This window comes from Scleropages formosus, chromosome 9 (assembly GCF_900964775.1).
Source record: "Scleropages formosus chromosome 9, fSclFor1.1, whole genome shotgun sequence".
Classification (NCBI taxonomy): domain Eukaryota; kingdom Metazoa; phylum Chordata; class Actinopteri; order Osteoglossiformes; family Osteoglossidae; genus Scleropages; species Scleropages formosus.
This window is the reverse complement of record NC_041814.1, coordinates 3,140,870-3,157,271: the sequence shown is the minus strand read 5'-3', so window position 1 is coordinate 3,157,271 and position 16,402 is coordinate 3,140,870. Positions and strand designations below refer to the sequence as shown.

Sequence of the window (16,402 nt, the reverse complement as noted above, 5' to 3'; positions counted from 1 at the left end):
AGCCAAACCCAGGGGGGAGGGACACACCAGTCTGTCATAAGGCACCCCAAGTTACTCGGGGAGCCAGAGTCTAACCTGGCAACACAGGGCATAGGGCTTGAGGGGGAGGGGACACACCCAGGACAGGACACCAGTCCATCGCAAGGCACCCCAAGCAGGACTTGAACCCCAGACCCAGCAGAGAGCAGGACCCAGTCCAACCTACTGCACCACCACACCCCCCTCTTTGTCTCACTCACACACAATCTGAACCACTTGTCCCATATGGGGTGGTGGGGAGCCTAACCTGGCAACACAGGGCCCAAGGCTAGAGGGGGAGGGGACACACCCAAGACAGGACACCAGTCCATCACAAGGCACCCCAAGCGGGACTTGAACCCCAGATCTACCGGAGAGCAGGACCCAGTCCAACCTGCTTCGCCACCGTGCCCCCCATGTCACTGCGAATAAATGTAAATGTATGCTTTTATATTCCCTGCAACCAGATCAATGAACAAGCAGAACACATTACCTGTGATGTTTGCTGCACCCAGCTCAGTGAACGACAGGACAATCGATGTGGGTGTGGCCTCCCCTGGCGCCACACACTTCTTGCGGGTCACGTAATACTTCCCGGGGTGGCCCACGAACTTAATCCCCTTGGACACAGAGACTTTGACATGAACCTGAAAAACAAAACTTGTATGGAAGGATTCTGCAAACGGGTGAGAAACGATGAGTAAGCACCATGATTCAGAAGCTTCCTTGCAGCTTCTCTGAGTGTATCCTATCTGCGTTATTGTATAACGATTGACTGCGTGTTGCGTTTAAATGGCTTCACAACCATTCCGACAAGCGAGCAGCAACAGGTGCGTCTCTGATATGATCACATATGTATTTTGTCCTTGGCATGCTCTAACACAAACCCGAATGCTCTATCATTGTTTCTGCATTTATATAAAGTTACTTCCACTTCCCGATGATCAGCGAATTGTGTGCATGTGGTTCCACCTGGGATGGGAGGGTGCCGCAGCACCACGGGCGTGCAATCGGACGTAGGTCCAACCCCCATTCAGTCTGTGTAGTTTGCACCTTCTGCCCAGATTCGCGTGGGGTTCCTTCAAGCGCTCTACTGTCCTCCGACAGTCCAAAGACATGTGCTTCACGCCAATTTCTGATCCTAAATTGCCCTAAAGTGTGTGTATGTGCGACTGTCCTGTGACGTGCCGATGTCCCATCCAGCATGTACCCTGCCTCCCACCCCGCGCCTCCAGGATAGGCTGTAGACCACTGGGACCCTGCACTGTACAAATGATATTTGAAAGTCAGTAGGTGGTTCTAATTATATTTTTAATGGATATGGAAGCAGTAAGGATGTGTTTACCGTTAGGGGTTAAGTGCTAAAACCACACAACTGAAGAGGAGTGTACTTTTTCCTCACATCACTATACATCACAGTGGTGTCTGAATATTGTTGCTTCAAAATCACCACAACTAAAAATTAACTAAAAGTTAACTAAATGAACTAATGAACTAATTAACTAAAATTAACTAAATTAATTAATTGACTACAATTAACTAAATTAACTTAATTAACTAACTAAAATTAACTAAAAATTATTATACTTGTGGAAGTACCTATATATACTTGCAATAACAAAAAAATGCTTTTTTAAAAAATGTGGAGAAATCACTAAGTACAGCAAAATGTGCATCATCAAATTAGTAATATTGGTCCTGAATTTTTCCACTCGCTACAGCAGACGGTATAAAACAAAGGACATGGGCCACTTTGCATTATTTGGCCCACTGAATAAACCCAAACCTGTCACAGTTACGGAGCTATTTGTCTTGGAATAAGTACTACTGGCTTTTGGGGTAGGAATAAATGCCATTTTAATGAGTGAAGAGCAGAAATTCTTTGCATTACTGCATAGTTGCTAACTTTTACTGAGCATGACCACCGATTTTGTAGCAGTAAAAACAGGGTGAATACAGAGCGTTTCCCTTACTGTGCATGGTAAATGCTCAGCAGGTCTCTCACCAAAACACAGTCTTTATGCTCTGTATTAAGGCCTCTAGGTTCGTAGTTTTTTTCCTATAAAACCTGCACCAGCTTATCCCTCCAGCTCTCAGACACTTCTTTGTTCTTCTTCCCTCCGCAAGCTCACCTCTGTGCAAGAGGGCAGGTAATTATAGACAGTCAGTGGGACTTTGGTCTGTTCTCCACGTATGACGCTGTAAGGCAGGGTGAAATCCACGAAGAACGGCTTAAACGTGCGAAGCGCCGCCCTGGGAGCCACACCCAGCCCCTTCTCCTGTGACAAGCCGACCGCCTCCGTCACCCACGTGGTGATGGAATCGGGGACGTCCAGCTGCAGTTCCGCTACTCCGGTCACATCACTGCAAACACCAAAAGTACACGAGACATCCGCATCGGCACACATCACTTTTCAGCCCAGCACAGGTTGATACCCTCTTGAAGCTGAAGCCGCGTCCTACAGCCCGAGTTTTCCACGATTTCATAAACTGCCGAATGTTCCTCGTAGGACTGAAATTTATCGACAAAGCAAACGAAAGCCGAAACAAACTAAAATCCCAGATTTTCAAAACAAAGTTGGCAAATGTATAGACGACAAATGGGCAAGAAATTGCATTTCCCCTTTATGATCATGCAAAAGCAATTAAAATTATATATGCAGTAATAAAAAAAGAAAAAAATCACTTCTCAGCAGATACACAAATCCATTTTAAGAGACACTTCACCAAATGCCCCTTTAAAAGCTCTGTTCTGCTTATAATGCGGTCGCTGTCAATGCAACGCTGATATTTTATTATGAGGAAATATTTGCTGCAGCATCCATCACTCCGCCTCTTTGTGACGTCTCTCCCGCTCTGCTCCCACCCAACACCCACCTCCCCTCCATCGGGACTGCAGCACACAAACAGTAATAATGTTTTGATGTCCACACATGAGAGCACTTACACCACTGGGGAAGAGCCAGGGTGTAACCATGTGCGTTCTGCACCTCAGCAGTTGAGCATCTCAAAGAAGTCCTTCTACCTTAAAAAAAAACCTACCCAAAAAGGAAAAAGCCACATACAATAACAATGGATGTTGAGTAATAACTTGTCAGGTTTTGGGGGTCCGCAAAAAATTACTGAGGGGTCACGCCCCCCAACCCTTCACCTTCTTATGCCTATGGTAAAACTAGAAACTGACTGATTAAAATTAAAAGCCAGAAAGTCGTGGGATTATATGTGAATCGTATTGAATGAAAATAATCACACAAAGGAAATTTCTCATAATATTCAACGCTCTGACACAAAGTTGAGGATTTCCATCTGTTCTCCCTTTATAAACACATTTACTCATTTCGCTGACACTTGTCTTTAAAGCCACTTACAATTATTTATCCATTTATACAGGTGGGTAATTTTACTGGAGCAATTCAGGGTAAGACGAATTAAGGGAGTTGATATGATTTAGGGATTCGAACCTGTGACTTCTGGGGCCAAATGCAGCAGGGCTAACCCCTAGGCTGGCAGCCACCTACACATACTCCAGCCCTATCATCGACTGCACCCCAAGCAGAGCAAGCGGGCGACTGTGGTTTGTCTTCAGGGTTTCTGCCGGTCACACTGAGTCGGTTGCTAGGGGCAACTGACGTGCGGCCTTTACGTGGGATGAGACGACAGTACCTGACATTGAGACAGCGCCACACCCACGTCTCCGGGAAGAACGTTCGTCTGCGCTTCTCCGCTCTGCGGACGACCACAAAGTCAACATCATCTTAGACAGAACACACATAGACCTTCCCACACGGCCTTCCAAAACACCACACAAAAAAAGGTTTATTTCGCAGAGTATCCCCGCCACAGACATGCCTGTTTACCTGGCAATAATATAGTGTGCAAATTAAGGACTTAAGTGGAACTTTTTAAAAGAAAATACAATGAGTACAATTTGTCAGGTCTCAAATTCTGAGGGCGTCATTTCACGGGGAACAAGAAGACGCACAACACACATATTTAGGAGATGAGTCCGTTAACAAGGGGCAACAAATAGGAGTTCGCAGACATCGTGTATTTTTGTCTCCAGTCATTTTTAAGTTAGTTTTCATTTCAATGCAGCTTGAAGTTAATCCAGATGTTAAAAAGCCTGCAGACTTACGTATTATAGGTATTGTTTATGCAGGATTGTTACAGAACCTAACCTGCGAATAAACCGTAAGACATCTGTATTACGTTTGTACATCATGTGGCCCGAAGGTAGCAAGAATTGGACGTGCTGATGAGATGAATCCGTCAGCTACCGACACCGGAGAGTAGGTTGTCGAGATGACTCATTTTTAATTTTCAGTACTTTTAAATTAGTTTTCATTTGAATTTTGATTGAAGTGAATAAAAATCAATATTACCGAGTATTTTTTTAAGCCTTTTCGTTTAAAGACACCCATGGATAGAACAAGGGACGTCTGTACTATGGCGCCTTTTTCAACTGTGATGTATCAGATTTACGAACAAAACCAAAACATCTCTGGTCCCAGCTGTGTTCAGAAGGCAGAGAGGCAGTTTAATTTCAATATAAATATGTTTTAACGAAACATATGAATCTGTAACGTGACGAACCAAAGGGCTACAGTGCAATATTTTGCTACGAAAAACAAAGACGTGAAATACACTGAAGATTTCTGTTCACATGGTTACCAAGCTAAGCACTTGACGATTCGTAATAATGATAGAGGTCTTACTTTCCAAATGCTGTTATTTAATCCTAAGGCTCAGGAAAGTGTTCCGCATTTACGTTCATTCATTTGGCAGGCACGGCTCTCCGAAGCGCCGTACAGCTCAGAGTAAACAAAAGTGCATTTCACCAACACACAGAGAGGTACAGATGCAGACATATGATACTCGAATCACAGTCGCTCAGTCCAATACCCCTATTTTTGTCAGCATATATTACACAAATAGCCATATACAGAATTGAACAAGAGTACTTTTTTTTTCTTTTTTTTTTTTAACAGTTAAGTAGAGAAGGTGTTCATTGTCAGCACTGTTTTTTTCGAGTGGCTGGTACCTGGGCACTGCACGTGAGTGCATGGAGGCCATCTGGGTGGCTGTGTGAGGCTGGAAGGCAGGTACGGCTTCGTCTGTGTACATGCCCTCACTCTGCCGGTGGTTGAGGCTCACCATATCTGTCATCACCACCAGGCCCGTTTCCTGGCACACAAACACAGGTGGGAACAGTGTAGTGGGGAAAAGACCCTCAGCCTGCAGTTTGCCTACGGGTTGTGAACAGCGGCCACCTACAAAGTTCAGAAGTTCATAACCCATGAAGCGCAACGTCAGTGAGGAATGTTCAAGTCAAACTGACTGTGAAGGCAAAGCGAGCATCTTTGGTGACGTCCCAGTGCCAGGGGAACACGGACGAGCGTCGCCGCCGTCGCCGTGCTGATAGCCCGGGCCACCAGAAGTGTCCGTCGTCCTTGGGCACCCCGAAGGCGTCGGACACGTCAAACTCGGCCAGCTCCCTGAACACCTGCCAAGGCAAGCCCCGGCGCGAGAACATACACGTCACAGATCGGCTGCAGCGCAACCCTGAGAACTGCACTACGCGGCAGGTGAGCTAAACACATGCAGTTCCATGCCAGGTTGGAATGAGCCCTTCTTAAATACTCACCTTGTCTGGGCTGAGCTGGAAACCAGGCTTCAGGAGGTACAGGCTCTTATCCACAGTCGCCACGCACACACAGGAGCCCTTCTCACCTGTGACCCGTAACTTCACGGGGTCTCCGGGCATTGACTCATTAGCAGACAGAGATATGGACACCTACGGAGAGACGGGCGTTTTGAGTCACATCACTGTAACTTTCATAATCCGTGATGTCCATGACGTACACCAGTTTGCCAATTTAATCATAGCTGTCTGAGATGACTCAAAGTCCTCCAGCTTCGATCACACTGAGACCTACCTGGTTCTCAAAGCTGGGCTCCACAGCGACCTGCAAGCTGTCTGTCACGCCCTCCCCGTTCTCCCGTACGTAGTACACCAGCAACCTGCTGAGCGGAGCCATGGCGGCAGTGACGGTGAACATCAGCGTCGAAACGCAGCTGTCTATCTCGCCATGCGTCGAGGGGACTGTCACTGCTTGTCAGGATCATCGGGAGAAAAGGCCAGAGAGACAAGAGTAACGTGAGCAAAATGAAGCAAGGAAATGACACAATTAATTCCGGAAGGAGTCGTGCTACCTTACCCCTCACAGATCAATGTTACTACATTTCCGAGATCTGATGACAAGGCAGAAATAACGGTTACTATAATTACTTGAGACTTTTCCAAGTACTGCAGTCTTTTAGTACTGACCAGAGCCACTAGGGGGCAGCGTAGTGTGGATGTTCTTGTCAAAAGTGACAGTTGCCCTCTTTTCCCGATGACTGGTGACGTCGGGCAGCTGTTTGCCAGACTGGACGATGTTGCCCCGGGAGGCTATCTCATAATGGAGTGTGAAGTTACACGGGCAGGTGGACTTCAAGGCAATTTGAGCCTTCTGCCCAATCTACACACAGAAAGGCACACATGTAAGACCCAAAGCAGATTGGGCATCTCAGAGACAGAAACCCTCAAGGCACTATATCAATCATTGGCACATGTCAAAAATTAAAGACAGAAGAGCTACATTTAAACTGACTCTTTTGTTTACTAATGCCAAGGCTCAACAAGCCAATTTATAAATACATTATGTCTCTGATGGTCAAATTGATAGCCTTCACAAGGACTGGGTGGAATATGGCTGTGAATTAATGATATAAGTAAGTTAATTATAATTCCACAAGTGAAGTACGAGGAAAACGGACCTGCACGGGGGTGCCAGGGCTCTGAAGCTGGATGTGACACTTGCTGGGCGAGTACCAGCTGCTAATAGACAGGTAGCTGGGCAAGTACTGGTCCCCTGCCGGAATTCCATTGATCGCTGTCACCTTGGTCTAGGGCAGAAAGACAAACACATGAGTGACTTTCCACTGAGACACATGTAGCATGACAGACTGCAGCACTTCAATGACACAAACATCTCCAGTTCTGTTGCAAACAACGTATCTTTACTTTGCCATGTCTTTGTCACCATGCATAAACATACCAAACACCAGGTGATTTAAACCAAGGGTTAAAATGAAAGCACAATGTCCTGAGCATCATAGCCACCCATGCAAAGGCCATCTCCCGCAGTCCACTTACCTCCAGCCAGACATACTGGGCAGCAGTGGGGATGGAGGGAATCTCAAAAATGGCCTGGCCATTACTGGATGTCATCTCGCTGGTGTACACATTGTCCTTGGGGGTGAGCTCTGCCCTTATGCGCACTGTGACCCCATCTGCTGGGCTTCCATCTGGGTAGGTCACCTCCACCTGATTGACAAGGGGACCGAAAAAGGATTAACCAAAATGTAACATTTAACTTGGATGACGCAAAGTACGCAGCTTCATCTGTTGAAAAAAAAATGCTTTGCTACTTTAAGAAGAAGAGAAGGCTTCTTACCTTTCCTTTGTAGGGCAAGCCAGGTTTGAACTGCTTCCGTGTGTCTTTAGAATATTTGATATCAATGAGTTGCTTATGGACAGGTGTTGAGTCATCAAACATTGTTTGCCGAGCCCCGTCGACACTGCTCACCGACACCCATATGTTCACCGTGCCCCGGAAGTGGTCAGCCACATCCAGGGGCATCATATCCTTCACACACAGGTCAAAGGTCGCAGATCCCTTGATCTGATGACAGCAGAGCAGAGAGACCCTATACAACTGCAGCCAGGTGTCAACCCAGCAGCCTCAACATCATGCCAGATGAAAACATACAGCCACACAAAACTTAAACAGCTCACCTCCATAGTCTTCACCACTGGGTGTCCCACTTCATGGCGGTAGTAGCCGACCCCATTTACGGTCATATTCACTGTCAGTTTGCCCATTACTGCTTTTCCAAATGTGTACCTGAAAAGCACCAGAATGAAACTGTGCAACCGAATGCCATAAACTGGATACAGACAGGATTTAAGTCAATAGTCCTAAAATTCTTCTTTGAAATAACCACAAGTCTACCTAACACATTCTGCACGGTGTAGGTCCTTTACTGACCTGGCACGTACTGTGGCCTGTTCACACGTGTTGAGGTCCCGGATGTATCGAGGTGGTTCAATAATCAGCTCGAACTTGGGCATCACTGTGAAACAGAACTGGACGTGGTCACTTTTCAGTTACAGTACACAGAGTAACATTCTCTTCCAGTACAGCACAGACAAAAGGAGAATCCTTCCAAGCCAAGAAGGACAACGTTCTCTTACAGTACTGACAATAAGGGAACTCTTATGTTATAGTACAGAAAAAAGAAGAACCCTTCCATTCATCTAGACACCAGTAAGGAACTCTATTATTACAGTACTGACTATAAGGGAACTTTCATTACAGTGCTGACACAAAAAAAACTCTTGCGTTACAGTACAGACAAAAGGGAAACCCTTCCATTAATCGACGGACAAGAAAGGAACGTTCTATTACAGTACTGACAACAAGGGAACTACTATTACAGTACTAACAAGAAAAGAACTCTTCCATTACAGTACTGACAAAAAGGGAATGACTATTACAGTACTGACAAGAAAGGAACTCTTCCATCACAGTAGAGACAAGAGGGGACTACTTCCATTCATCGACATACAAGGAAGGAGCTCTTCTATTACAGTACTGACAATAAGGGAACTCTTCTCTTATAGAACTAATATAAGAAGAATCCTTCCATTAATCTAAAGACAAGAAAGGAACTCTTCCCTTAAAGTACCGCCAAAAAGGAAATTCTCTTACACTACTGACAATAAGGGAACTCTCCTACATTTACTTATTTTGCAGACATTTTTATCCAAAGCCACTTACAGTCAACACTATGTAGTAATATCAGCCCCACACCTTCTCACTCAAGGTGACTCACAATGCTAGATGCACTACTGACACCGAGTCAGTCATTCGTACACTACTGAAACACTCTCTCACACACACTACAGGCAATCTGAAGTCACCAATTCACTGGAAAGCATGTCTTTGGACTGTGGGAGAAAACCAGAGCACCCAGAAGAAATCTATGCAAACACACGGAGAACATGAAATCAAACCCAGAGGCTCTCGCACCACCCAGGTGTTGAGAGACAACAGCACCATGCTGCCCAGGGCTATTGTACTACTGACAAGAAGGAAACTCTTGCATTACAGAGATGGTAACCATTGTAAGAATAGAGAAACAAAGGGAACTCTTCCATTACAGTGCATTTTTGATTGGATTGTAATTGTTTCTGGCCTTCTTCTGTATGATTTAGGAGTGTTTGTGGAGTGAGGGGCCTGGGTTGCGTAAAGGTTAATTAGAGTTAAGATGGATTTATGCTATAGGGTGTTGTATTTGTGTAAGGGGATGTGTTTTGTGGGTGATTGTTAATTGGATTGTAATAAAATGTAGATATGGCATATGAAGTAAAAGTTCTCTCGTTGGATGTTTAGAAACTAAATTGTCGAAGTGTTTAGTTACAAGGTATGTTTTATTGTGGAAATGCATATTTGAATAGAGGAAATAAAAAAAACTCTTCCATTTGAGTACAGACAAGAAAAAAACTCTTCCCTTAAAGTATTGCCAAGAAGGAAATTAGTCTAGTACAGTACAGAGAACTCTCCTATTACAATACTGACAAGAAGAGAACTCTTCCACTGCAGTACTGACAAGAAGGGAGCTCTTCCATTGCAGTACTGACATGAAAGGAGCTCTTCCATTATATTCTTCCATTTTCTTCCCACTGATTCATCCACATCTCTCATCACCTCACCTGTGAGACCACTAAATAATATTTGAGGTTTCAATGAGGCGCAAAGCTGTAGAAACTGTAACTTCAGTAGAGCGGGAAACTCAAGTGCAGTGGCAATATGCTCATCAGTCACTGCCCCACGCGAGGAACTCACCGTATTTCTGAACCTCAAAGGACTTGTTGTAGGTGTGTCCCTGCATCTCCACCAAGATCAGCCACTCGCCAAACATTGGCTGGTCCGAGAGAGGAAAGCTCATGTTCACAATTCCTGCAAGGACATGCAAGAGTGTCCAAATCTCACATTTCTCACAATGGGTAGTAAGGGGTGGATGGATTCAGACACAAGTTCATATCGAGAAGTTGGCATCATGTAAAATCTGAAAAGGAGCTGTGCTGAAAAGTACTCCATGACAATTATTTCAGTCGGATATCCAGCACTGTAAATGGGTAAAATATGCAACTATGAATTCTTTAAGTCAACTAATTTTTATTACCACAACACAAGGGTTTGAGATCCGTCCACTGGATCATTCGAGATCCACGAGGGTCCTGAAAAAAACATAAAGAGACCATGTGAAACTAAAAGTTTCTAGACCGAAAACAGATATCTTTCCTACCGTAGACCCTTTTCCTTTGGCCACGTTATGTGTTTATGATACCTGCAAGGTAGACAATGTAACACACCCTATAACCGGGAGGTGAAACTAAAAGTGCTTTCAAACACATATGTGGGGATGCGCCTTGAGCAAAATATGACATACAGAAGACAGGGCTCGGGGGATGCGGTGGTGCAGTGGGTTGGACCGGGTCCTGCTCTCCAGTGGGTCTGGGGTTCAAGCCCCACATGGGGTGCCTTGCGACAGACTGGCGTCCCGTCCTGGGTGCGTCCCCTCCCCCTCCGGCCTTAAGCCCTGTGTTGCCAGGTTAGGCTCCTGCTCCCTACAACCCCGCATGGGACAAGTGGTTTAGACAATGTGTGTATGTGTGAATACAGTGATGTGAAGCAGAGCAGGGAGGGAAACCTGACTTTTATCCTACCACCTAATAAATGGAGTAACCTTGTCCTGACAAGAGGGGAGAAAAGTCAACTGCCTTAAAGCAATCAGCTGAGCCATTAACCAAACTTTCCCATCTGCAGGTCCCACAATAATGTGTGTCGGTAAAGTGTTTTAGTGATTGGCCCAGCATTCCCGTATGTACACACACACACATACACGTGAGTATCAACAAGGTGTGTGAAGCAAAACACTGTGGGAGAGGAGTAGAAGGGAACTCCTGCAGAAGAGTTGGGAACTCCTCCAGAACTCAGGAAAGGATGTGAGAGGCCAATGGGCCGGGCGCCGCTCCCTTTCATCTTCTCCATGCCAGCACCCGGGCGGGTCGCCGTGCATCCTGTTATCAAGGTGAGCGGCCTTGTAATCTCCGGCTGCGTGGGAAAACAAACCCCTGCGCCCCCCTCCCACCGGTTCCCTGTTGCCTCGCCCAGGGTGGTCCTGCTGACCTCCACTCACCACAACGTAAGCGTCCATCTGAAAAAAGGGGGGGAGGGCAAAACACACAAACACACACAACGACACACACAGACAAAAAAGGCAAACATTAATTCAGAGCAAGCGGCGCGGCAAACCTCCGACCCCCTCCTTCTGTCACAATCGCCCATCTGTGAGCATGAGCACAGCGCTCTGCCAATGAAGAACCTTTATAGCCTCGCCATCAATAAGCACACTGTCTCCCAGCTTAACTCCCTTTTCCTTCAGTTATGCAGGGCACGCAGAACCCTTTTCAAAGTTCCTTTAAGACACTGCCTCCAAGTTCACTGTACAAAATGGTGGCACTGTGGCACAGCGAGTAGCGCTGCTGTCTCACAATGCCTGGGTGGTATGACAAGACGTGGGTTTGATCCCCGCTTGGTCTGCGTAGAGTTTGCATATTCTCCCCATGTCTGTTGATGTAATGCTCCCTTGGAGGAAAGTGTCTGCTAAATGAACATATGTAAATGTCTGCATGGGTTTCTTCCCATGGCTATGTTGACTCTAAGTCATCCATAGTGTCTGTGTGACAGAGAGAGTGTGTTCCACTGATGTATGGATGAGTGACCCAGTGTAAGTAGTGTATCTAGCAGTGTAAGTCACCACAGTGAATAAGGTGTGTGGGCTGGTAACACTACATAGAGTTTATTGGAAGTTGCTTTGGAGAAGAGTGTCTGCTACTGAAGTAATGTAAGCAAAATACACTTATTCTGTGTACTGGAAAGTTCTCCCTCTTCCACACCTACCACCACCCATAGAAGATAAGTATGTTCTTCTTGTAAACCAAAAAATACTCATAGGTACCGAACTTCACAGTACATAAAACTTTAGTCCATCATAAGATCACAGCCAGCAACCCTTGCAGTTGAAAAATAGTGCAATCCCACAAGTCTACACCCCATCAAGGTCTAATATTCACTGCTTAGTTAGAGGCAGAAGTGTGTGTTTTACCTTATCATTTGCAGGCCTCAGATCTGGAGTGACCGAATACACGTTGATGAGCACTGCAACCAAGAATGGACAGTCAGCAATGAGGCCATGACACTTTTTAAAGTTTTCCACGCTCACTGCTAAAACCTAACGTAAAAGTCCTCCCAAATCCTGAATGACGTTATACTTCAAGCTGTCCAGCAAGGTTACGATCGATCCTCGGATCATGAGTAGAGACCTTTCTGACGGGGCTTGTAGACTGGCTTGTCAGTCTGGATGAAGAGGGCGGTGCCCTTGCTGTCCACGGTGACAGTGGTGTAGTTGTGGAAGATGTAGCCCTCGTCGGTCAGGTGCCGGTTCCCCCAGACCTTCAGGTGGGCCTGTCCTCGCAGACCAGAGGGTACCTGACCAAGACATGTGAACACAATGCATCCACCCCAGAATACAAAATAACGAGCAGACCCAAATTACCCTACAGTGCTGATTTTCAACCCCTCCTCTGGGACCCCCAGCCACTAACAATTTTATTTTCTTTACCACTCAGCGATTTGACGCAACTGATCATGAAAGCCCCTGTAAGATGTTCAGCAAAATCAGACAGTTTTACGATGAAAGAGAACACATATATTGAATGTCGGGGGAATCGGATTTACTGTAGGTACCACTGTTCTATACAAACAACTCCTGCATATCAGACTGATGCAAATAGTCGTTGGGGACATATATCGTATGCAAGCTAACGTGTCTGGCTGTTTTTGATGCTCCTCTAGTTACGATGGTTCGACTTACGATTTTTCGAAGTTACGATGGCACGATAGCTATACGCATTCGGTCGAATCCGTACTTCGAATTCTGAATTTCGATCTGCTCCCGCACTTGCGATATGCAGTACGATACTTTCTCCCAATGTTGGGCGATGGCAGCGAGTCGCAGCATCCACTCAACCATCTTCGCAGTCTCTTAGCGATCTCTTAGCCAACGAGTGTAAACAACCGCAAATGTACGCAGCCGATACTGTGTTGAAAGCGTTTTTTTATTTTGAGTTTTCGCATCCCATCATGTCTGATAAAGGCCCATATGTGTCTCCTGCTTACATTTGCCCAGCTGTAGGCTATGGTAAGTGTTCTTAGAACATTTAAGGTAGGCTCGGCTATGATATTCGGTGGGGGTGGTACTGTACGCTTTACGATTTTTTCACTTACGATGGGTTTATCGGAACGTAACCCCATCGTTTGTCAAGGAGCATCTGTACAAATGATTGTGCACAAAGCACGGTTATTATTTATTCATTTTACTTACAATTTCTTTTAAAATTTAAGTTACCCTGATTTACACGTTTATACATCATGGTCATTTTTTTACACATTTCCGAGTGCTCAGAAGCACAACAGCAGGAGAGAAATTCAAAACTCTCTCTTTAGACTGGAAGGGGATGGCTCTGACCAATATGCACCTACTACCTACTATTTCTACTTCGTAGGCGCAATGGAAATATACATATTTGGCCCACAAGGCAAAACATTTCTCAAGTCTTTTGAATTATAATGGAAAAATCTCATGCAGTGTGAGCTACTGGATAACAATGGAAAAGCACACATATTCCTTGACTTTATAACATCAGCTTTAATAGGGCCATATACAGAAAATATAAAATTCTTACCTTCAATTTGATTGTACCTTTGTCTGAAATAAAATACACATAGAAAACAAATTTATAGTCTTTACAACTATGTTCTTAATTAGTACAAACAGGTCACTCTGCTTTATGCCAAAGTACATCCATGCAGAAAGGTTAGTAATACAACATTGCTAAAACTTTCCAATTGCTCAGGTTGAAGATATGACCGGAATTTGGAAGAGCTATTTGCACTCGTAACCTTTCAAAACGTTGTTACTCAAAAAAATAAGGACTAGATTAAGTAGAATATAAATAACTTATTCTTGAGAGATAAAAAATCCGTAGCTATGGGCCGAGGATGATGAACTGCAGTCCCTATTCATTCAATACCATATTGAGGCACAGCACACCTCAGCTACAGAACTGATGTCAAACACCAGACAAGCACATGTGTTCAAGCCATATTAGACATACCACTGTGCGCAATACGTCGAGCTCACAAAGACTACCTGAGCCCAAACGCGGAGCTAATGAAAGCCAGCCGAGCCATCAGCGCAACCCCAGCCCAGAGGTCAGAGGTCAGAAGGGCGCAGGCGGCGCGCTTTCTAGGGAAAAGGTCAGAGCCAGACTCACCACGCACGGTGCCGTGGCTATGAGCCACAATCTGGCCCTTCATGGACAGTTGCACCTGCACCCGTGTGTCCTCCTCGGTGCCAAAGATGGTGATGCTCAGGGCCTCTTCGACACCCGCCCGGAACACCGAGGGGGCGGCGATCAGGTACCCTCTGCCAGTGGACAGGGAGGGAAAGACCATGGGTGAAGGGGGGGGGGGTACCACTTTTACCCCACTGGTTGCCCGGGGCCATCCTCTATATGTATGTTTTTGGGATCAGATATAATTGAATTTTTTTCGAAAAATAAATAAAGCTCTGTAAAGATGCCAAACAAGCAAACAAAGATTGCAAAGTTTTTTGGTGGGTTAACTCAAGACATCATGTCATGACTGCTGTTTTATAGTTTTAAATGTCTGGTTCTTCTTTACGGTGCTCCCTCGTTGAGTTAACAAAGACCCAAGTACCTGCGAGCGGTTTTAATTGCACTCTGGGGCAGCAGAGTTGGGTGGTCTGGCACCACTGAAGATACCATATAGTTTCTTCAACAAACCAGAAACAGAAACCATGATTCAAGGTTGTTCTTGACTACGTGCGGGGAGGTGGATGCCGTAAGGTCAAAGGTCAAAGGTCATCCCATTGTCAACATTGTCAAAAGACCTAATTAAAGCTCATTGCTTAGGGAAGCGTGCAGGGCTACACTCTGGACTTGAGTTCTGCGGCATGTAAAACTAATACTCATACGCGTTAGAAAGGTACGCGAAAGTAAACCGGTGTCACATCGTCCATCCGCTTTCGTATCAGCGCCATTTTGTCATCCCCACCAAACCAACACTCCTCAATAGTGCTCAAATATCAGGAATATTTTGTTTCTAAAAGGCCGAAGGCTGCCGCTCATGATGAGAATTGGGAATAATTAAGAAGCCAAAAAAACAACGCTCTCAGCAATTTCACACAAACGGCCGCAGGTCCTCAGCCGAGCCCGAGAGTTTTTAAAGTGGCGCGCAATAGGAGCGCGGCTCCGTTGCACGGACGCTGAAAGCAATTAAGCGGGCGGAGGATCTGCAAACCCACTCGCATGGTTCACTTAGCATAAGATCAGGTGGTTGGCATTACGGCACCGCGAGCCAGGAGCCATTTAATCCTTGACGGTCTTGAGAAAAAAAACGCCTAGAACATGGGAACGATGAGAACAGCAGGATCATGAGGGAATGCTGATCCTCGGGGTGCGAAGCCCTGGAGTTCGTCCTGGCTTTCGAATTGCAGGTGCTGAGCCTCAGGTGTGTGTGTGTGTCTGTCATACTCGTGCACGGACACGTGCAGAATGCGACGGGTACGCGCTGCGAGCTGTAGGCCGCGCGCACGAAGACCTGCTCGGTAATGGAAGACCGATGTTCCTCAGCAAAGGTAAACAAGCTTGCACTGTGCCCGGAGCCTTCCCCGCAGGCCGCTCTCGCTCTCGTGTGAAACTCTTGGCAGCGCTGCCCCTAACTCTCCACAATTAACGCCGCAGAACTCTCCAGAGTTCGGGATTAAGCTCTGGCATGCCGTTGACAGCGGCGCGACTGATAGCATCAAAGAGCCCAAAGTCAAACCAATCAGTGTACACCAGTGAAGGATTACCGCTGGCTTCATATGCGGAAAACAGCCGAGCGGAGAGCGCGCTGTCAAACGCTGCGGGCGCAGGGTAACACCTAGGTAAGCATGCAGAGGGGGAGAGAAAAGAAAGCCAGGAGGGATCCATTCATGCAAAATCTCTCTCTCTCACACACACACACACACACACACACACACACACACACACATACAGGCCGCACCAATCCCTCCAGCTAGCAAGTCTGACTCCCACTTGGGTGAGGTCTGAGAACATTTGTAGGGACTAACAGAGCTCTGCCTC

At 46.0% G+C, this 16,402-nt stretch overlaps 1 protein-coding gene across 1 annotated transcript in view; it reads right to left on the bottom strand.

Moving 5' to 3' along the window:
- The window catches only part of cpamd8 (C3 and PZP like alpha-2-macroglobulin domain containing 8), a 57,357-nt gene that overhangs the window by 40,028 nt on the left and 927 nt on the right, over window positions 1-16,402 (bottom strand). The window contains exons 2-21 of the mRNA XM_018728033.2: window positions 14,528-14,679; window positions 13,937-13,959; window positions 12,515-12,680; window positions 12,298-12,350; window positions 11,329-11,346; window positions 10,312-10,366; window positions 9,972-10,085; window positions 8,112-8,196; window positions 7,859-7,967; window positions 7,518-7,745; window positions 7,217-7,387; window positions 6,838-6,966; window positions 6,347-6,539; window positions 5,955-6,127; window positions 5,663-5,812; window positions 5,357-5,521; window positions 5,060-5,202; window positions 3,682-3,744; window positions 2,151-2,382; window positions 512-665 (exon numbers count right to left, since the gene is read on the bottom strand). Of these exons, the coding sequence (XP_018583549.1) occupies window positions 512-665; window positions 2,151-2,382; window positions 3,682-3,744; window positions 5,060-5,202; window positions 5,357-5,521; window positions 5,663-5,812; window positions 5,955-6,127; window positions 6,347-6,539; window positions 6,838-6,966; window positions 7,217-7,387; window positions 7,518-7,745; window positions 7,859-7,967; window positions 8,112-8,196; window positions 9,972-10,085; window positions 10,312-10,366; window positions 11,329-11,346; window positions 12,298-12,350; window positions 12,515-12,680; window positions 13,937-13,959; window positions 14,528-14,679 (2,576 nt within the window). The remainder of the gene's footprint in view (window positions 1-511; window positions 666-2,150; window positions 2,383-3,681; window positions 3,745-5,059; window positions 5,203-5,356; window positions 5,522-5,662; window positions 5,813-5,954; window positions 6,128-6,346; window positions 6,540-6,837; window positions 6,967-7,216; window positions 7,388-7,517; window positions 7,746-7,858; window positions 7,968-8,111; window positions 8,197-9,971; window positions 10,086-10,311; window positions 10,367-11,328; window positions 11,347-12,297; window positions 12,351-12,514; window positions 12,681-13,936; window positions 13,960-14,527; window positions 14,680-16,402) is intronic.